The sequence below is a fragment of the Mastigoproctus giganteus genome, chromosome 1, assembly GCF_048544385.1.
Source record: "Mastigoproctus giganteus isolate SK-2022 chromosome 1, ASM4854438v1, whole genome shotgun sequence".
NCBI classification, from domain to species: Eukaryota; Metazoa; Arthropoda; class Arachnida; order Uropygi; family Thelyphonidae; genus Mastigoproctus; species Mastigoproctus giganteus.
This window is the reverse complement of record NC_143575.1, coordinates 14,435,674-14,459,022: the sequence shown is the minus strand read 5'-3', so window position 1 is coordinate 14,459,022 and position 23,349 is coordinate 14,435,674. Positions and strand designations below refer to the sequence as shown.

The 23,349-nt window shown below is 36.8% G+C and overlaps 1 protein-coding gene across 4 annotated transcripts in view; it reads left to right on the top strand.

Annotated features, from left to right (window-relative positions):
- Positions 1 to 23,349, top strand: part of LOC150090568 (E3 SUMO-protein ligase PIAS2-like) — a 391,669-nt gene that overhangs the window by 105,302 nt on the left and 263,018 nt on the right. For all 4 annotated transcript variants that reach the window (XM_090378789.1, XM_090378788.1, XM_090378787.1 and 1 more), the window contains one exon: positions 16,841 to 16,925. In XM_090378789.1, the coding sequence (XP_090234915.1) occupies positions 16,841 to 16,925 (85 nt within the window). The remainder of the gene's footprint in view (positions 1 to 16,840; positions 16,926 to 23,349) is intronic.

The window sequence follows — 23,349 nt, the reverse complement described above, 5'->3', positions numbered from 1 at the left end:
TCTCATCACCCACATTTGATCATTTTTCATACTTACATTTTGTAAGTCTTCTGCTTTCTCAGTAGTGTTATTATATCTGCTTATAGTTGACTGAAGCAGTGTCACATGATAGCATGTAACTATCCCTTGTCCTTTCTTTTGCTCATTTATGTCTTTCAGATTTCTTGTTGTCCATTTGAACAATTTTTTTTTTATTACTCAAGTGGAATAAATGTTTGTGGTTGCTAGGGTAAATCCCTTAAGTACTTCCCATAATTCATTAGTATCAAATAGCCTATAGTACTAATTCCAGTAATAGAGCTCAAGGAATACCAGAGTCCCTTCTTATTCCCCCTTCCTGTAATTGAAGCTCTGACCTTTTCCTTTCATCATCAAAATTTCTTTGGATGCCACCCATTTTATGACATTATGGTCACTCCCTGATTTTGCTTCTTTAATTTTTTTATATTTGATTCCCTTATGCTTTCTCTAACACATTGAAATAAATTGCAGTGATCTAGCTAATTCAAGAAACATACTCCCACTATGTGTCCTGCATGTCCAAGATTTCACATCTGTGGTGGAAATTAAAGTCACTCTTAGTGATGGAACCACTGGCTCCTGCCTGCCCACTGAAGTTGCTTGAAGAGATTTTTATTCACTTGGCTTGCAACACAACCTAGTATTGAACCAGGAGTCTGCCATCTTTCCTTTACTACTGGACTCAATATCTGCCTGGACTTGAACAGCCTCTGGAAACTGTCTAGATGCTTTTAAGCAGCTTTTAATAAATAGCACACCCATACCACCACCACTTCTCTGCTCCTCCCTTCTCATGAACACACAGTACTACCTACCAAAATGAAATTTATTATCCCCTTTTCATGTTTCATGTTGTATTGTACCATATTTCAGTTATTCCTACAGTATCAGAGTAAGTTAATTTGATAGAAGCTCAATTTCATGTTTTCATATAAAGAAGGCACAATATCTTACATTTTTATGTCCCTTTTTGACCTTCGCTTTCTTCAGCTGTTAACAGCAAAAGCCTACATAATGTCATTTTTAGTGACATGACATTCTGTAGTCTTAATTTGTAAGTATAATTGTATAACAGCTCAGATTGGTTTTCCCCCTTGTTTTTATGCATAAAATTAAGATTTATGAAGGTCTTTTTCATTATTTCTTCCTATATGTGCCACTGTCAGTACTGCTATCACCCTATTAAAAAACTTGTGATTAAAAGCATTTTTAGGTCACAACTTCCATAGGATAAAAGTGGGTTCATTTCCCTCTTCTAAGCATTTAACAGATGAATTTTTTTCTCGCTTATTCAAAGTGAGAAATATTTTGCTCAATCTGTATATTAATGCATATGCAGAACAACTGCATTATCTCCTAAAATTGCTGCTTCCTGGATAATAAGTCAACTGAGGATTGAGTACTACTAACCAAATTCTACAATTATACAGTGGTTGCCATTTTTTAACTGTTTGAATAATTATTTTTGCTTGTATTGCCAACCGACCTTGCCCACCTTCATATTATTACCAGATTTAGATGTTAAACCCAGAATACTTCCATCTGTATTGTTATTTGAATATAAAAAATAGTAATGAAACAATGGGTGGAAAAGCTGTCAACTCCTCTTGATTTTAAGTGGACAATTCTCAGTATTATTGGGATTTTCTCTGTCTTTTGTCTTCTGTTGAAGACAGTTTAGGTCACAACTTTTCCTGAAATTGCAGTCATGCCATTAAATTCTGTTTTTCAAAATTGAATTCTGGAATATTATTACCTTGTACAATGCCTTTCTAAGCACCTTGCTTTACATGCAAATTAGACTCAAGATTGGTTACAAATAACTATCTTTCTTCTACAATAACAGCATCATAATTCTAGAGTAGTCTCCAACTTGGACCTTAATATCTCCACTGCACCATATAGTAATGTCAGTAATAGTTTATTAATAATTTATTTAATCTTTTTGTGAAATAGACCATTCCAGAGTTATGCTATATTTTTAGTGTTATTTCTGTTTTGTTTTTTGTTGTATTTTCTAATATAGAATGCTTCTTTGATTTTTCATTTTCTGTAATCTGTTTCCTCTCCTATTATTTTGAAATTATTGCTATTATACAAGTGTTTACATTCTAGGACGTGCTTGACTAATTCAACAATTTTGTATTGTCCTTCATAACAAATTTCACGTGTTTGTTTCTAATTTACATTCTGTTTCTCCTATGTAAATTTTTACACATTCATCTGTGTTTTTAGGTGCATCTGCATGCATGTGTAATGCACCTATTGTCTTTGCCCATCTGCATATAACTCTATCCCAGTGGATAGATTTTCCAAAAATTTCACATTTGGCTCATAGAAAGATTTGTTAAGCCATCCCAAATTTCATTAAAATTGAATTAGATAGTATAAACCAGAGCTGTAATGCTCAATACATTCTATGTTGATATCAGTATTTGTACAATAAGAGAAGTTTGCCAGGGTCAATTTAAATCATAAAATTTCGGGCATAAAGCAACTAGCACTTGCCACATTGCGTAATATCATTAAACTTGCTTTAAGATCTCCATATTCTAATAAACATAAATACCTTTCTCAGGTTAGGGAACTTCGCAATACAGTAATACCCCGACTTACGCTACCCCGACTTACGCGAACTCGGAGTTACGCGGTTCTTGATTTTTTCGTTTGGCAACGCTGCCGCCCACTATCTTCAAGGTCGTTTTTCATATGTTATCGATATCCGGTGCGACGGCGGAGATTGAGAGCGAAAGATGAACAAAATTCAACTTTGCTGCTTTTATGTTTTTTATATCAGTGAAGTTTTTTATATCACATTTCACCATAATAACGTAAAAACCAACACAATTCCAGCTATCGGTATAATCGCAAATGCAATTAGATCGAGTTTACTACCAGTTTATAACAGATTTCACTAGCAGAAACGCAACTGGATTTTTATTGTTTTATGGTAGTAACCCCTAGAAATGTGAGGTGTTAATAGTGTATCTTTGCCTTTATGGTGTTGTTTATTCAGTTGCTACATGCGCGCAGCTTTGTTTATGCGTATCAAGCGTGCTCCTCGTTTTGTAATTGTGCTTTATTCCCTAAAAATGAGTAAAATTAAAAGGTGTGAAAAGGAAGCGTCCTGGTGAAGACGCTGCAGATTCAGAGAGAAAAAGAAAAGCAATTATCGATAAACAGAGGCGGACTGGATCAAAAATTCTTACCCGGGAAAATTTATAGTGGCCTCACACTATTGTTTATGGCCAAAATCACACTGGCCCACCGGGGTTTCCTCGGTAAGGCTTATGGCCAGTCCGCCTCTGTCGATAGAGAAAAAATATGAAATTGTGAAACGCTTTGAGCGAAATGAAAGACCATGTGATATTGCACGTGCTACAGGCCTAAATGAAGCAACGGCGAAAAGCACATGACAATTGCAAACTTGACAGGTTGAAAATTGAAAAGATCTCAATTGTAAAGGGCTTAAAAATTTTAGAAAACATAGACTCCAACGAAGAACGCGTTATAGCTACAAAGCAAGGAATAAAAAAATTATTAGCTTGCTACGAAGAAATTCTGCGTGAAAAAAAGGAACGCGCTGTGTCGTCAGACGAATTTGTTAGATTTTATGAAGCCATCGACATCGAAATAACTTTTTAATGTAAGTCATTTGTTTTTTTTAATACATATTTTGTATTAATATGTATAAAGAACTGCAATTTTATTAATATTTTTCTTCTAAACTAGTGTTTTTGTTAGTCCTTGGTCCCAATTAAGAAAAAGTTATATGTATTTATATGCAAAGTTGTACCCCGACTTACGCGAATTCGACTTACGCGATTTTCGTCGGACCCACCTATCGCGTAACTTCGGGGTATTACTGTAAATTAAAAAATTGTCTACATCCTAGCGATTGGTCTGTATTGAAGACCTCTGTAAATTTGCGACGGGAAGCACAAGCCTCAGAAATAAAAAAAAAAAAAAGAAAAGAAACATGGCTAAAGGCAAATGGCTACCAACTGGCTAAAGGCAAACTTCCGCACATCTATCCTACCTCCATCTTTCTTCAATTTGAATTTATGCCCTCTCAGGTGATTATTCTGAGCAAGAGGAAGAATACCATCAGCATTGAGCATGCTCATTAACGGACTAATAGGGGAGGGAGCCGTTAAATCAAATGTAACCTGGGGGGGGGGGCATTTTTATTGTTCTTAATATAAAAAAAAAGCTTTCATACAATATACAGTACTGTACAATACAAAATTATTAAATTATAATAAAGAATGCATAATATTTGCTCACCTTTTTGACAGTGTAGTTGAGTATTTTGCCGTGACCATAGTGGTAGTAGTACAGTAGTCGTTATCCAGTATCTGAACATAGAGGTGAAGGGCAATCCTCAGCGTCAAATCTTCTGAAATGTTCACAAATGGAGATACTGGTGTCATCTGTTTGCCTGTAGGACTGTTGAGATGTACAAGCAGTTGGAAGTGAAATAGGAGTGGGAGTCTGAAGTTCGCTTAAAGAAAGTATCCAGCTTCAGTCGTTTGCCACTCTGATGTTGTTTCTTAATAATGATCACCCTGATCTGCTGAAAATGTTCATAATAAGGGACAATTGCAGGGTCAGAAGATGTTCCTATGTAGTGGATGGCGATGTCCATGAGATTTCTCATTTCAGACAGTGTAGGCGGTGCGGGGTAATTTGCTCTTCCTCAATGTCTTCTTCTTCGTCTGCCTTGCTGTATTGAACCTCATCCACAATTTCTTCTTTAGTGAGGACCAGGATCACCATCATTTTCAAGCCATTTCAGAACATCATCTTCAGTTGTTTCCCGGTTGCCAGCATTTACAAGGGTGTGCCGAAAGTCATTTGCCTCAAATCCTTCCAAATCCGGTTCAATATTGTACAACTACTGCCAACCATTTGCCAAAGTCATAGTCTTCATCTCCTTCAAAGCAGCTGCAATGTTAGAGCACAGACTTAATGTTGTATGCTTGTAGATTCTGTAGTGTCCTGGCTCCTCTTATGTCTTCTTCTGCATCTTCTTCATCCTCCAACACAACCATTACTTCTTCCAAAAAGTTCTTCTTATACAGCCTCTTGCAGGCTGCAATTATTCCCTGGTCTATAGGTTGAATAACTGAAGTTGTGTTAGGAGGCAAAAAAAGACATTTAATTCTTTCATCCTTACTAACTAACTTCTCAGCATTAGGATGAGCAGGGGTGTTGTCAAGAAGCAACAATGCCTTTTCATTATTGTGGAAAATTTTCAGAACATCTGTCTGGAAGCATCTCACATAAGGGTCAAAGTGGTTGAAAAACCAGTCAGAAAAAATCTCTGAAGTAAACCACATATTCTTTGAGCTGGTGTAAATAACAGACAACTGATTCATAATGTCTTTTAAGAGTGTGTGGTTTCTTTGATTTTCCGCGCCTCCATAGCCAGGTGGGCAGGAGCAGCAGTGTGTAGCACATGCTTCTTGATTAGACCGGGGTTTGAGCCTGTGACCACCAAATACGGAGGATGCGGAAATGTCAGGGAATGACCACCGCATATCCCCGGAGCAATATGGCCTTAGTTGCTAATGCTCCTAAAAAAAAACCAAACAACAACAACAACTTTGATTTTCCTACCACCACGGGCTTCAGGCGATGCAAGCCATCAGCATTTATACAAAGTGAGGCAGAAATTTGCTTCTTACTTAACTTGCAACAAGGAGTGCTGTGTTCATGTTTGTAGGCCAGTGTATTTTCATGAACAGCATGATAGAACAGGCCATTTTCATCGGCGTTGTAAACCTGTGATAAAATAAGGTCCTCAGATTTAATAAGTTCATTTATAAATTTTCTAAATGGCTCAACTTGTGAAGTGTCTGCACTTGAAGATTCACTACAGGTTTTTCTTGTTCACATTGCCATGCCTTTTTCTAAAACTTGCCTTAACATTAAGTCCCATGTGTTTTCCAAGAGTTTCACTTGTAGATTTCAACTCAAAACTTTGTACATTAGTACCACTAGATCTCTGTTGAACTTACCATTTTCTACTCCCCTCTGTAGAACCACATTTAGAGCTATCAACACTGTATTTTAAAGAAAAATGTTGCAATTTGGCCTTTGATTCATGGCTAATTTCTGTGCCACATTTAAGTTCACACGCTTTCTTTTAACTCCTCTATCACTAGATGCCATTGTAAATTGTAAGGATTGCAAAATTATTTAATAAATAAAGTCACAATTCAGAAATCATGGAAACACTCTGCATACAACCCGGCCGAACATTAGCTTGAGGCAAACTGAGACCGAAACAAAGCGAGTCAGTAGACCTGCAGTTTAGTGTCCCGAGTCACGTTCAGCTCGCAAGTCACTGCCTGTTCTTATCTGTAATCTGGGAAAATTAATAATAACACTGAAGTTTTGTATAACCTAAAAAAAATATGGTCAAGATTATTATGTATATTACTGTATTATTATTCGTCCTGTCCGTTAAATCGAGAGTTTACTGTACTTGAAATCCCCAGCACCCTGCTTTTGAGGCTGCTGTTCTTTCTAATAGAAGCAGTGCAAGAATCACTTTCACCTCTGCCGGCCTGTTTCTCTGTTAGCTCGAGCCCGTGACCACTAAATACGGAGGATGCAGAAAGGTCAGGGAATGACTACCGCATATCTCCAGAGCAATATGGCCTTAGTTATTAATGCTCCTAAAAACCAAATAACAACAACAGCTCTGTTAGTCTTTGTATTCCTCCAAGCTAGCAGTTTTCTGACCCACCTAACACTGTCCTGATTGCATCAGCAAATATTCTTGCACCTTTTCTATTTAAGTGTATCCCATCCCTATAGAAGCAGTATGTCCTGTTAACAAGCATAGACCACACAGAGAAAAATTCTACCCCCATGAGCCTTTCACAATCTCCAGGGTGGAACTGATTGGAAAGGCTCTCATCATATACTCCCTCCTATCTTGTCTGGGCAGAATCATAGACACTTTCCTATTTAACCCAACTCACAACTTTTTTTTTTCTTTTTTTGATGGTGCTCTGTAATTGTTAAGTAAGTCTACAGATTTCCTACTCTTAATGTCATTAGTGCCAGCTTGTAAACAATATTATCGTTTGTGTCTTTAAAAGATGATATCTGCTCCACAATGTCATTAACTTTTGCCCTTTGCGGACATACCCCTTTTTGCACAATATATTTCCCCATTTCGCTGACAGTAGTCATCAACAATTACTAGTTCCTGTGGGACCAGCGCATTCTTCCTTGGGGGTTGCCTGATGATCAAGTGCATGCTCTACTGTTGGTGCGAGCAGCTGAGAGCTTGGTGGGGCCCCAAACTTAATTCCTTCAAGGGCATCCAACTTAATCTGTTTTTCAAGCGCTCATAAAGGCCTATAACAGTGCTAAGTTTCATGACTAATATCGTTGCACATCTTACATTGAGTGTTAAGTTGTAAAGACATGTGCGACAATTCTCAAACCCCCGTCAAAATTGTCTTCCACCATGTTTTGGATTAAGCGCATTTCATCAGATGGGAACTATTTTGAAAAGGACCATCAAAATGTGGATGATTAATAAAGGTATGTTGTGGAAAAAAAACCTTATGATTATTCTTTATTGAACAGCCCCCGTACATTGTGGAATTTGATTTTCAGGGCTCCATCCAATCATATCAAAGTGTGATTACTGATTTGCAAACAGGTACTTTTGAAAACTTAACCATACCAATAAAAGGCTCCTTTAGCCAACTCATGCTGGAAATATTATATATTGATATTTAACCAATTTTGATAAAGGCAAGTGCAGAAATAGACAAAGATAATGAAATTTGTAAGAAATGACTACAAAAAATTAATATTTTGAGAGATGCACTGGTGTATGTATAAAAATTATGCATAGTGGAAATTAGGCTTCAATGTTTGATTTGTCAGCTGCTTTGTACTCTAGTGCAGAAGCCTAGAAGTTCATGATAAGAATCACTGCGTATAGGCATGGAAGAAATTCCTGGACAAATTATAACAGTTAACAGTGACAGAATAAACGTTCTTCTGAACCTAATGATTGATCAAAATGTACGAGTGTTAAATTAGCTGAACTAACCAACTACTATATGATGACTGATCATCAACTCATCAACCATATAGCAGTCAAGATGTTTACCATTATAAATTGTTGTCAACCAAAGAAGAGAGAGCTGTGAATGAAATATAAGGTTGTATTTGTGTATATATTCTATTTCATCTATAGAGTTGGATCATGTATTTTGCCTTCTAAGATATTTTCTATCACTTCATGATTTACATTATATATGTGATGTTTTATTGGTTAAATACAAGATAGGATCAAAATGTTCTAGGGCTGAATTTATTAAATTTATTAAAAATACCTTCATGTTAAAACAAATAATTTTATTTTGTAAAGAATGCCTAGAATTTTTTACCGTAGGTAGTATGTTGGTTGCACATGCACAAAGGTTTATTTTTATCTGTTGTTGATCACAACCTTGTATCATTGTTTTTTAGAATGTTGCATTTTTTAAAAACAGATCTTTGAAAAAATCTAACAGAAGATAATTTTTTCTGTTGAAGAAATCAATGAAGTGAAAAAGCTTTAACAGTGATAAGTGATATTTATCGAGAAGTAGGATATTTGTGTGGCACACAAATACTTCAAAGATGGTTACTGAAGATGATAGAACTGAGGGATGATATTGAGGATGATTGGTGTAAGAGACATTTCCGTGTCATCAGATAAACTGTTTCAAATGGTGAACAGCCCCAATATTATAAAAGTGATGAAACAAGTTTGCTCTTTGGTGAATTGGGCTGATCATCAAGTAAGAATTGAAGGTGGTCTCAATATTTTTTCAATTCTAAGATGCTATCGATTGTAAGATGCACTTTAATTTCAGAAATAAAAAGCTTTGATTCTAAGAAAAAAAAATAAATGAAATAAAACACTAAAATAAATCTAACAAATATTTTTATTATAATAGAATTCAATTTACTATCAACAATAGTACCGATATTTATCAGTAGGTATGTTATTCATCACTTTTGAATCTTTTGAGCTGTCGATATCTGCATCTGAATCAATATCAGAGTCTTTCACATTCAGGGTCAGATTCTTCTGAGCCGTCGTCATCTTCGTTATTCCACAATATATCATCTTCAGAGCCATCAAGAGCGTTGGTGATGCAACATTTTTTAAATGAGTGCTTTACTATTCTTTCTGATATCAGCTTCCAAGCTGTTGATACCCATTCTGCCAATTTTGATGCCGGTGCTTTTTTAATTTTTCCGGAAGGTGTCAGCAGAAGGTTGTTAGTCAACAGCTAGGATTCATATTCCTTTCAAGTAATCCTTAAATGGTTTGTTGACTGAAATGTTGAGTGGCTGCAGTTGGCTAGTCATGCCACCAGGAATCACAACCAAGTCACCACGTTTTTGCACAATTTTATTTTTTTCATGTTCAGACAAATGTCCACGAAATGCATCAAGCACTAGCATGTAGGTGGGTTACGAAGACTTCCAGAACATCTATTCCACACAACATTTAGCCAGGCTTCCATAAGCTCTGCCGACATCAATCCATTTTTTTGTGCACGTACAATAACATCTTTGGGGAAAATTTCATTCTTTGGTATGGTTTTTCGATTTAAAATTAAATATGGTGGCAACTTTCGACCATCAGCGGTGATGCATAGCATCACAGTGATACGCTGTTTTTCATAGCCCATGTTTATAGTCTTGATTTCTTGAGCACCTTTAGCGTTGCACCGTGTAATTTCAAGCCATATCGAAGAAGACTGGGGTTTCATCAGCATTTCCAATTTGACTAAACTCATAGTTTCTTTTTTTCCTTAATTTCATCACCTGTCACTGAAAGTTAATCAGCTTCTGTTGAAATTTTGCATGAATTTTTTGACAGATAGATGTTCGGCGCCTTAACGATAATCCACTACGACGCATGGGCCTGTCGCACCAGACGCAACTGCCTTTAAAAATTATTTTCTCTATTCAGAGGGACTTGGCAATTCCTCCGGCTTTCAATTTCATGGCTTGTCGGGTGATGGGTAATCCTTTTGCACGTGTCTCCGTTACAAAACGTATCACAGCTTCACCGACTTGTGGAAATCTTCCATTGTTAGGCCCTGTAAAGCACTTGGTTGTTGCTTTACACGAAAATATGGAATTGCGATCATTTCTCCAACGACGAACATTTGTCACTAATGTCAAAATCTTGACCTGCATCTCTATTTCCATGTTCTTTTTCATACACAATAGCTTTTCATCTCAGTGCAGCTTCGTAGTGCAATCTTTTTGACATTTTAATGTGCAATAAGGGATCAAAATTAATGAAATACAGTAACTCCACTTCTTACCTACTTTCGAAGATACAAACAAAACTTCCTAGTTTTTGCTGAGTGAGCTCCACTATAATGAAATAAACGGTGGCTTCACATTTTGAAAGCATGTGAAATCACCCACGCTACTTTATTTTCCAATGGAATTAGAGAATGCGATAAAGGTCAAACTTGGAGCCAGGGTTTCCACGTAAAAACAAAACGTGTGGTGCTGTGCAAAGCGCGGGAAATTAAAAAAAAAAAAAAAAAACTGCGATTGTAAGATGCCATCGATTCTAAGACACACCCCGTTTTTAGAGACGTTTATAGGGAGAGGGGAAGTGCGTCTTAGAATCAAAGAAATACAGTAGTTACTTTACTTTATCCAATCTGTTTGTCCCGGTTAGGGGTCAGTAACATGGATGGAATGCTTCCACTTAGTACGGTTGGCACAGTCTGCTGGAGTGAGCCCTAGTTCCTGAATATCTTGCTGCACTCTGCTCTGTGAAGTCTCAAACCGAAATATAAATTAAAAAATAAAAAACATTGGTATTAATGAATCTCGTGTGTGTGTGTGTGTGTCTGCGTACGCGCATAACTGTAAGTGTATTATGTCTGTAGAAGTGTGTTTACAGGCAGATTTGCGTGATGGGTGGACTGACAAACTCATTACTTATGGGTAAAAACCGTACGCCAACTGTCCAAGATGGGCTGCCTACATCCTCGAACAGACAGGACTTTAAGAATTCCTCTGGTTGTCAATATGAATTGAACCCAGTCGTCTCCAAATAAGTAACAGACTCTGATATATCATGCCAACTAGGTTGCCACAGAGGCCTCTTAATATGGGAATATATGGCAGTTGCCTAGCCATCATAACTGATATTTTAATATGAAAAGATTATGCAGTTTCTTTGTTCTCAAGTTTTTAATAGCTGCTTGGACGGAAATGATAATCAAACTTTCAAAAGAACTGATTGAAATTTGATTGTAATCCAGGATTTCTTAAAGCACTAGTGGTAGGAGCATGGCATTATGTTTATAATAAGCAGATAGAACATCAGTCTTCTGAATGGGAAGTCTCAAGAAGAAAAAAAATTTATTGTTAAGTCTAAAGGTAAAGTTCTAAAGGTCTAAAGCTAAAGGTTAAGTCTAAAGGTAAAATTATTCTTTGACTATAAAAGGAATAATTTTTATTTATTGTACCAGGAGGTCATACTGTTAATAAGGTTATATACAGTGCATTCCGGTTATTTGGGCCACCGGTTAACTGGGGCAGCCATTTATTTGGGGCAAATCTTAAAAAACAGAAACCAATTGAGAAAATAGCCAGGGTTTACTTCGCTTAATTGGGACAGCATGCCGTTTCATCGGGGCTGGAGACCACAGCACTGGAGATTACCCTACGATTGTCTCAGATGGTACCACGTGGTTCGGTCGAAATTCTGGAGGTCACAACAATAAAACAATTAGCAGTCACCTGTTTATTGGGCTTTTCTGTTAGTGAAATCTATCATAAATGGAAATCTGCTGTACACCAATGGAAACAGTGAAAGGAGTGAAGGTGGAGTTGGGTTTCTGGTCAATAAAGATTTTAAAAACAACATTTTGGAATTCCAAAGTACATCACCAAGGGTGTCAAGACCAATACTCAAGATTTCTAAGAGGTACAAGCTAAAGATTATAATGATTTATGCACCAACATCGAGCCATGATGATGAAGAGGTTGAAGAAATGTACACCGAAATTGAGTCTTCTAGATGAGCAGAAAACCCACTGCACTATTATTACGGGGGACTTCAATGCTAAGGTTGGAAAAAGGCAAAACAGCGCAGAAAGAGGAACTATAGGAAATTTTGGAATTGGTGAAAGAAATAAAAGAGGTGAAAGACTTGTGGAATTTGCAGAATCTCAAGGACTGTCAGTAATGAACACTTTTTTCAAGAAAAGGGTGAACAGAAAGTGGACATGGAAGAGTCCAAATGGATTAACAACTATTGAAATCAACTTCATCCTCAATAACAGAAGATAAGGTAAATGTTGGAAGTGATCACAGAATGGTACGATGTACACTTGATATAGATGTAGGAAAGGAAAGGAAAAAACTGACTCAAGTAAATAATACAAAGGTCTTTGAGATAACAGAGAAGGAGAAAAAGCAGTATGTACTGGAACTTAAGAACAAGTTTGAGCTTCTGCAGACTGCTCAGGACCAAGATATCAACGAGGAATATTACAACTTTCTGAAAGTGATAAAGCCCAAGAAACCTATAAGGAAAAAGAAAATCCAAAGAAGAAAAAATTAGTCAAGAAACACTTGTTATGATGAACCGAAGACGACAAATGAAGAGCAAGAAAAACACTGACAGGGAGAAAATTGAGTATACTGAGTTATGCAAAGCCATTAGAAAGAGACTCAGAGAGGACATAAGAAGATTTAACACAAGAAAAGTAGAACAAGCATTAAGGGAAAACAAAGGATTTAAATCAGCAACCATGAGCAGTAATACAGCAAGACAAATGATACTGAAACTGAAGAACAGCGATGGTGTACTTATAAATAGCAGAGAAGGCATAATTCAAATAGCAGAAGCTTACTATAGAGAATTATACAAGAAGCGAGGGAATGATGCCAGCAGTGGGGAAGATGGATTGCAAAGTAGCAACACATACGACATACCCGATATTCTTCCTGATGAGGTAGAACATGCATTGAAGAAAATGAAGAATCAGAAAGCCCCTGGGGAAGATGAAGTTACTGTAGAGTTGTTAAAATTAGGAAGAAGAGACATAACACAAAAACTGGCAAGGCTCTTCACAAAGTGCATTAGAAAAAGTGTGACGCCTAAGCAGTGGAATAATGCAATCATAGTTTTGCTGCATAAGAAAGGAGATAAATCAGAAATTGGAAATTATAGACCAATTAGCTTGTTATCCCACATCTACAAGTTGTTCACAAGGGTCATTACTAACAGATTAGAAAGAATACTTGATGAGAATCAACCGAAAGAGCAAGCTGGCTTTAGGACAGGATTCTCAACTATGGATCACCTTCACGTAATATCACAGCTAATGGAGAAAGCAAATGAATATAAAACACCATTATGCCTGGCATTTGTGGATTATGAAAAGGCATTTGACTCCATACAGCATAAGGCAATGTTTCGGGCACTGGAAAGACAAGGCATAGATACCCCATATATTATGATTTTGAAGAAAATATATGAGAGTGCTACCTCCTTTATTAGACTAGACAAAGACAGTAGGAAATTTAAAATCGAGAAAGGAGTTCGACAAGGAGACACAATATCTCCGAAGCTGTTTACTACTGCCCTTGAGGAAGCTTTCAGAAGATTAGACTTGTCGCAGAAAGGAGTCAATGTGAATGGAGAGTACCTAAACCATTTACGATTTGCAGATGACATTGTGGTCATAAACCACGATCCCAAAGAATTAGAGGAAAATCTTAATCAGTTATGCACAGTTAGTAAGGATTTTGGACTAAAGATGAATATGGCTAAAACAAAAGTAATGATGAACAAGTATGCCACGGAAAGGGAAATAATGATTGAAGGAGCAGTAATTGAAAAGGTGGGTTCATATACTTATCTGGGACAAGTTATTAGCTGTAATAATGATAAATGGCTGGAAATCAAGAGAAGAATAAATTTTGGATGGATAGCATTCAGGAAATATAGTCACATACTGAAGAGCAATATCCTAGTTTGTCTGAAACGTAAAATAATGAATCAATGTATACTCCCCACCATCACTTATGGAAGTGAAACTTGGGCACTCACCAAAAGAATGGAAGAGAAGCTGAGAACTACACAGCGAAGAATGGAATGAATTATACTATTTAGCTGCAAGAGTAGCTCATGGTGTCTTGTCAATGATATACAGGAATTTTTCTAGCAGGGATAAGGAGGTGATTATTCCCTTGTATAAGGCAATGGTTAGGCCATATCTTGAGTACTGTATTCAGGTCTGGAGGCCTCATTTCAAGAAGGATGTAGAGCTGCTGGAACGGGTACAGAGAAGGGCAACAAGATTAGTGAATGGAACAAAGGGTTGCTCTTACGAAGAAAGGCTTAAGTTTTGCAAATTACAGAGTCTGGAGACTAGGCACCGGCGAGGTGATCTGATAGAGGTGTATAAGGCTTTGAATGGTTTGAGCATGCTCAATGCCAATGGGATTCTTCATCTTGCTCAGAATAATCACCTCAGAGGGCATAAATTCAAATTGAGGAAGGACGGATGTCGGATAGATGTGCGGAAATTTGCCTTTGGCCAGCGGGTGGTTGGTTGGTGGAACAGACTTCCATCACTTGTTGTTGAAGTTGATAGCCTAAACAAATTTAAGGCTCAACTGGACAGGTATTTCGAACGAACGGAGGGGTGAAATGGGAGTGGTGTTTTTTTTTTTTTTTTTTTTTTGGCTGATGCTGAATAAGCTTGCTTTCTTGCATCATATGCCTCTACTAATGCTAATACTGGGAATTAAACTGTTAGATAAGAAGAGAAACACATGGAGCAGGCAGCAAACTCAAGTAAAGGACATTCTTATCAAAACTAAAAACTAAAATGGTCTTGGGCAGGACACATAGCTTGAAGACATGATGACAGATGGACTAAGAAAATAACAGAATGGTACCCGAGAGGAGCTAGAAAAAAACCGGGAAGACAAAGGCGGAGATGGATCGATGAAATTCATGAGTTTTTGGGTAGTAAATGGATGGCCAGTGCTCAAAACAGAAGGAACTAGAAAGTTGCTGGAGAGGCCTTCATCCTGCAGCGGATTGAAAATGGATGATGATGATGATCATAAACGGACAATAAACTCGATCTTACTGAATTTGCGATAATACCAACAGCTGGAATTCTGTGGGTTATTATGGTGAAATGTGTTTACACTTCCATGAAATCTTCAATCATATAAAAAAATTAATTTTCAGATCTTCTCTTCATTCCTGTTTTTAAAGCTTTGTAACCCATTACTCCGTTCTCACTTGTGCGTATCGTGTTACTTGCAATTTGTGTGTGTGCCGTGTTCTTTGTTATTGATTGCTTATCTTTTTAGTGTTTTAAATTTTAACCCCCACCCACAAATGTCAGTGAACAGAAATGTCAACTAGTTCGTATGTACATATTACAGTATGCATTAATTATTTCGATTATCATGTATATTCTTCCGATTTTCACGTATCATTTAATTTTTTAATTGGTAAGGTAATAAAGAGTAAATTTGTGCTTAATATATCTTTACTTTTATAGCCTTTGGATTATATCCCTCCTATTTTCTCTAATTAGAATCGCTGTTTAATAGAATTAAAATTCACACAAACGTGATCACGATGACCGGCGCTTACTACACATCGAATAGTGAACGGTACTTTACTATGTCGAGTTTGTCGTAACGTGATTTGATTGTTCAGTGAATTAATTGTAAGGGGGGGGGGGTTACATTGTATTTTTAACTATTTACTTGAAATTTTGGATAATTGGGGCAGCCGCTTAATCGGGCCAAAATGCACTAGTCCCAATATGTTCCAAATAACCAGAATGGACTGTATTTAGAAAACATGCAGTACTTTAGAGATTCTATTAGAAGGAAGAAATCCAGTGGGCAAGGAAAAATTGGAAGTTACTCTGGCTCTCCTATTCATTCTGGCAGTCAATTTGACTTTTCCAAACACTAACAACCTTCTCATTCATCATCTTGCACAATGTGATTTTATTTTTTTCCATTTCTCATTAAAAATAACTAAATTTCCTGATGAAGCAGAAGTCATGGCTACTATGACAAGTGCAATCAGGGAACTTAAAAAAAAAAAAAAAAGGAATTTGAAGAAGCTTTTTTGCAATTATATAACCAATAAGAAATGTTTAAATAGTCATGATCATTATTTTACAAAAAATTGTGTAATTGTCTGTGAATCCTTTGTTTAAATAAATATTCAGTAGCCCTGGAATTTTTGTCCTTTCTTGGAAACTGTATTATTCTCTTTTTTCTTTTTTTTTTTTTTTTTTTTTTGTCAGGCCACATGAAAATTATAATTCATGCTAAAATCATTTGAGTTATTGTTTGAAAATGATAAAAATCCCAAAACCAGCCACCTTCAAGTCTTGAGATGTGCACCTATATATATTTATTTTGCTTTTTTTGTTTTACTTTATATTTCGAAAGGTTAGAATAGTAAATTTTAATGAGTAGCATTTCTGTACCATTGAATATTTATAGGAAAGAGTTGTACAGATTGTATAAGTATCATTTTGTTTATAGACAGATGTAAAATCATTTCCAGCTCTTTCACATCTCTGAACAAGTTGGAAATTTTTGTTTTGTAAAGTTTAGTTTTTATTTTTTTTATTTTCCTGTATTAATATTTATAGTAAAAATATCACACTGGTTAAGACCATAGTATAATCATTAATCAGGATTGAATTTGGTATAAATATATAATGTATTTCCTTACTTTCATTTGCAGTGCCTACAGGGAATGGAAGGTTTCAAGAAAACAACTTTTTATTTCATTTGACCCCTCAACAGGCCCATGATATAGCAATGTCAAGGTTAGGTGACTTATGTATTGTGCATAAATTTAAAATCTTTTTTGTTTTACTGGGGAGAGAGAGAGAGAGAGAGAGAGAGAGAGAGGGGTGTAACTATTTAGATTTCACTTGACAGTTATAATGTCTACTGGGAAAAAGGTATGACTGATGTACATTTATACTCCCAAAAATATTTGGACATCCCACTAACATAGATGGAGTAGCCCCCAACCAACCATGTTCAAAATGAAGCATCTATAAACGTGTCAAAGGACTCTGAATATGACTTGTAATTGTGTAGTTTAGAGTGAGTATCAGTTTATGGAAAATGTGAAGTTAAAAGTATTAAACAGGCTTGATTATTTTCTGTCATTTCTTTTATATCATGTTGCTGTAGTCTGTTTGAACCTCCCGTAGTCAACTGAGCTGGTTGTTGTTGTTGTTATTTGGTTTTTTTTTAGGAGCATTAGCAACTAAGGCCATATTGCTCCGGGATATGCGGTGGTCATTCCCTGACCTTTCCGCATCCTCTGTATTTGGTGGTGACGGGCTCGAACCCCGGTCTAATCAAGAAGCGTGTGCTATGCACTGACTGCTGCTCCTTCCCACCTGGCTACGGAGACGCAACTGAGCTTATACAAAGATGGAAGAATGAGACTGTTATAATGATTGAACATCAGTGTTGTAGGCCATTAAGATTTACGATGAAGATAAACAAAATGACTTTGGGAAATCTTCCAAAAGTCATTTTGTTTTCATCACTGTCATCTCCTCAAACAGTGAGATCAGAGGTTCAGGGATCAGTAGAAGTGGCCACAAACACGTCTGCTATCTAAAGGATGTTGCTCAGCCTTGATTGTTGTGGTGTAGCAGCTAACATAGTCCAACATAGTGTCAGACATCACTTGAACAGACTTCCAGGACAATTGAATGAGGTTCTGCCGAGCGGCATTATGTGCTACACACTTTATGGCTGAATAGTTAAGTATGGCATTTAAAGAATGCCCAGATAACACTAAGTGTGCATTGTCCTAGCAGTAAAATTTCCTATACTGGAGAGGGTAAGGGGAGGTTGCTCCTTGTGGTTTTCATTAGGGTTATTGCTTCTAGCTCCTGGAATTCCCTTGTCCATGTTATATTGTTATTTCAGATAATTCGCTATGAATTCACTATCACAAGTATGACAAACAGCATAACACTGAAAGCTAAGTGTGTATGTATATTGTTTGAGCCAAATGATATTATAGAATTAGCCTGGTCCACACAGAGTTCTGACTTGAATCCTGTGGAACATTTTTGGGATGATCTGAAACACCAGATCGGTGCAAGATCAGCTGTAAGACAAAAAGCAAAGATTAAGATATAAACAACAAAAATACAATGGTTTATTAAATAATTGATAGTCAGTGAAATTTGGTACAGAAGTAGTCATGTGTGAACTTATGAGCAAAGTTTGTCATTTCTGAAATATAAAAATTAGTTCTTTGTACCTGAAAATGAGTACCCAGTGTAGGAGATTGTATTAGACTTTAATAGAGAGCACAGTTACCCCAATAGCACTTATGATGGAATCTCTGCTATTAATGAGAATATTCAAGAGTGGTATTGAAGCTCCTCTTCCAGGAGGGGTGAGAAGGTGGGTTGCAAATAACTTGGGTTCTTGGGGAGGGGGCCATACAAATTATCTTCCCAAAGCATCCCATTAATGTCTATAGGGATTTAAGTGTAGACTTCACTGGTCACTTGATTCAGGATATATCCTTACTCTGAAGAAAGTCCTTCACCACTTACCATCTTTGGGGGAGAGTTTGGAAATCATCTTCTATGGATTATGAAATTTGGTCTCTCTTTTTGTCAGATTGATTTCATTCATGGGTGAAAATAATCTATGAAATCTACACTCTTATTGTCACATTGATTGCATTCACGAGCAGTGGTAATGGATGCATTTAACATTGTTGACTAGTTGAAATCGGATTATTTCTCTGTTGTGATGTTTGGATGGCCTTATACAACCTCTTTGAAATATATATCTTTTTTTATGGAATTGTCTCTGCAATTGGGTATCACATTTGAGTGCACATTCTGGACACTTGCTACCTCTGCCAGTTATTTGTGTACATCCGTTCTGCTGATTACCCTACACCAGAATGAAACCACTCATGTGGAGTCTCTTTGGCCATGAAACAGTACTAAGGTGTATTTAATGTTAATGCACAATCAAACTGAATGACATACTGTCAGACCATTTTATTTAAAACCACCCACATCAGAACAATATGCATGTGCTGTTATTTGCATCACTTGCTTTATTTATAAAGGTTAAGTGTACGAACTCAATTATACTTTAACTTCTGTTCCATCAGTGTACTTTCCATAAATTGCAGCTGGTAATTGCTTTAAAAGAAGGGTGGAACAAGGTATTGACTTCCTACTTTGGTCAGTTGTTAAAAGTATTCTGAAACAGAGGAGCATAGCTGTTACAAAGTCCAGAGATGGACTTAAATACAATCTGATTTTAACATCCATTTCTTAAACTACTGGCATCTAAATAATTCTGGGAGTACAGCCACTCCCCGACTTACTTTACGTAAGATTTTGCTGGCGCGGTGTAAAGTTAAAAATCATGGAAACGTATTTTGCTTCCCATAGGAATAAATGGAGGTATCGTGAAAATCTCGTAATGTAAACCCAATAACACGTTTTTTTTTCTTTTTTTTGGTAATTTGTTCCAAGACCTCAGAAGCTGAAATTTTCGCTTTTTAACTCAGCTATTTATCTCTCTGAAAGGTCATTTTTATAATGGAAATTGCGCTACACTTTCATCGTTTTCATATGTTTCTTTATAAGAATCAATTTTGAACACCTTTGTGATATTTTTCTAAAACACATTTCTCATGGTCACTACCATAAAACAGTAAAAATAATTTGCACTTTCCGATTTATTGGGCTTTTCTGTTATGGCATCTAATTATAAACGGGTAGTAAACTCGATCTTATTGCATTTGCAATAATCCCAATAACTGGAATTGTGTGGGTTTTTACGTCATTATAGTGAAATGTGTTCCCTCCCTTCACTGAAATCTTTAGTCACATAAAAAACATAAAACAGTTTTCAGAATCTTCTCTTCATTCCTATTTACTTATTACAATGATGAAGGGAAAGTGACCAAGTGCTGGCAGTGCTAGGAAACGAAACAAAATTGATTTAGAAATGAAGATGATTAATTAAGTACGAAGCAGGACAAAATTGGTCATCTATTGCACGGAATTAGGTCTCGCTGTTGTAACAGTGAATGCTATTTTAAAGGACAGTGCACGTATAAAAGATTGATCAATGTATTTCGCACTGGGGCCAGTCCGCCCCAACAGTGATCACAAAACAGCGTTCAGGTGCTATATTGAAGATGGAAAAGCTATTGATCATGTGGATGGAAAATCGGATTCAGAAGCAAGTGCCCCTGAATTTTTTTTTTTTTTTTTTTTTCATTATGAAAACCTGAAACATGAGAGGTATTAGAACCTACAGTACTTAGTACCGTGCTTGGGTTGGAGGTTGACAAGATGAAAGAAGATGTTTGTTGACATTAGACTTGAACTTCTGTAGACTGTAATTTTCAGGAAATACACATGAAGGAAGGTTGTTACAGAAAATGGCAGTTGAATGAATAAACGAGGAAGATGAAAATTTGGTTCTGTGAGTTTGAAGTTGGATGGTAAATGGATGTTGGCTGGTGACAGCATGTGTTTGGACTGTTTTGGAAGAGAGAGTGGGAATTATAGAAGCCAGTTCAGAAGAACATGGAAGTACAGTGCATTCCGGTTATTTGGGCCACCGGTTAATCGGGGCAACCGTTTATTTGGGGCAAATCTTAAAAAACAGAAACCAATCGAGAAAATAGCTGGGGTTTACTTCGCTTAATTGGGACAAAAGGCCGTTTAATCGGTGAAGGAGACCTCAGTACTGGAGATTACCCTGCGATTGTCTCCGACCGTACCATGTAGTTCGGGTCGGATTTCTGGAGGTCACAACCATAAAACAATAAAAACAATTAGCAGTCACCTGTTTATTGGGCTTTTCTGTTAGTGCAATCTATCATAAACGGATAGTAAACTCTCTCTTATTGAATTTGCGATAATACCGACAGCTGGAATTCTGTGGGTTATTATGGTGAAATGTGTTTACACTTCCATGGAATCTTCAATCATATAAAAAAATAATTTTCAGAATCTTCTCTTCATTCCTATTTTTAAAGCTTTGTAACTCGTTACTCCGTTCTCACTTGCGGCGCATATTGTGTTACTTGCAATTTGTGTGTGCCGTGTTTTTTGTTATTGATTGCGTATCTTTTTAGTGTTTTAAATTTTAACCCCCACCCACAAATGTCAGTGAACAGAAATGTCAACTAGTTTAGTTAGTATGTACATATTACAGTGCGTATTAATTATTCCGATTTTCACGTATATTCTTCCGAACTTTACGTATCATGTAATTTTTTAATTGGTAAGGTAATAAAGAGTAAATTTGTGCTTAATATCCTGTTTTCGATAATTAGAATCGCTGTTTAATTGAATTAAAATTAAATTCACGAACGTGATCACAATGACCGGCGCTTACTACACATCGTATAGTGAACGGTACTTTACTGTAGTGAGTTTGTCGTAACATGATTTCATTGTACAGTGAACTAATTGTAAAGGGGGGGGATAAATTGTATTTTTAACTATTTCCGTGAAACTTCGGATAATTGGGGCAGCCGCTTAATCGGGCCAAAATGCACTAGTCCCGATGTGTCCCAAATCACCGGAATCGACTGTATCTGTAGAAAAGGCATGCAGCAGTAACAGTACGTCTATGAGACAGTGAGTAGAGAGACTGTTAGAGATGCATCATTAATTAACCTAACTGCCCTCTTCTGAATGGAATCTAGAAGCCTGAGGGAGGTTTGGGGGCACCACCCCAGATGTGGAAACAATATTCCATGGTAGGGCGGATTTGTGTTTTTTATAGAGTAAACAGCTGTTTGGAAGAAAAGTAATGCCAATGGCGAAAGAGAAAAACCAAGTTTTTTTAGATGCAGAGGAAGCAATATTTGTAATGTGCTTGTGCCAAGAGAGATTACAAGTCAGGGTAATCCCCAAAAGAGATATATCATCTTGCCTATAAATCAGAGTGTCACTAAAGATAAGCAGAGGAGCAGAAGAATCCTTTTTGCGAGATATAAGACAAGACTGAGTTTTAGAAGGATTGAAATCAACTAAGTTGTTTTTGCCCCACTGGAGAATTATCTGGAGATCAGCATTTAAGGAATTGGTAGTGGATATTCGAGAAGTCGAAGCTGGTTGAGCAGGGCATCGTTTCTCAAACTGAAAGTGCAATGCGTTATCGTCGGCAAAACTATGGATAGGATTTCCGGTCAATGGAAGAAGGTCATTAATATAAAGGACGAAAAGAGGGGGGAAAGAACTGAACCTTGGGGGACACCAGCATTAGTGGAGAAGTTAAAAGACAGAGCCATCTACCATCCCTCAGTGAGTGGTCAGAAAGAAAACTGGATAACCAGTTACAAAAAACAGTTGGCAAACCATAAGATGGAAGCTTGTTTAGAAGACCTTTATGCCAAACACGATCGAAAACCTTCAAGATGTCAACAGTAACTGCTTGTGTTTCATCGAACTTTTCCATTGAATTTGATTGATTGATTGATTGATTTCTCCATTTAGAAAGAGTAGAAGTAATTGCAATGGGACGATAATTGGATGGGTGGGATTTGTCACCCTTTTTAGGAACTGACTTGACATGAGCAAATTTCCAAGCAGAAGGAAAAACACCTTTAGAATAGGAAAGTGAAAAAAAGCAGCAAATAACAGGAGTAAGTTCAGGAGCACAGGTTTTGAGAACAAGTGGAGAAATACCATCAGGACCTGGAGCACCCTTAGCATCAAGATTGGTCAAAATCCTTCTGACATCCTTTTGTCGGAAGACCACAGGAGGCATTGAATGGAACGTGTTGGAAATGGTGGGAGATGTTTTACCAAGATCATTAATACATGAGTTGGAAGTAAAATGGGATGGGATACTAGCAGGTCAACTTTATCTTTGGCTGAAGTGACAACAGAACCATCTGATTTTGGCAGAGGTGGGTGCAGAGATGGACAAAAGTTGTGGCCAATAGGTTTGGCAAGAAACCAGAATGCTCAGCTACCATTAGGGCAAGAAGCAAGTTTTTTCTACTCTTAGCCTGTTCAAAATCTACTTTGGATTGATTAATAACTGCATTACAATTGTTGCGAGCTTTGGTGTAGATAGAAAATGAATCTGAAGAATTGGAAACAAGCTAATTACGATATGCAACATTCTTCTCTTGAATAGCCTTAGCACATTTCTTGGAAAACCAAGGTTTTAATAAAGGACGAGTGGATGAAAGTGGACTGTGGAATAAAG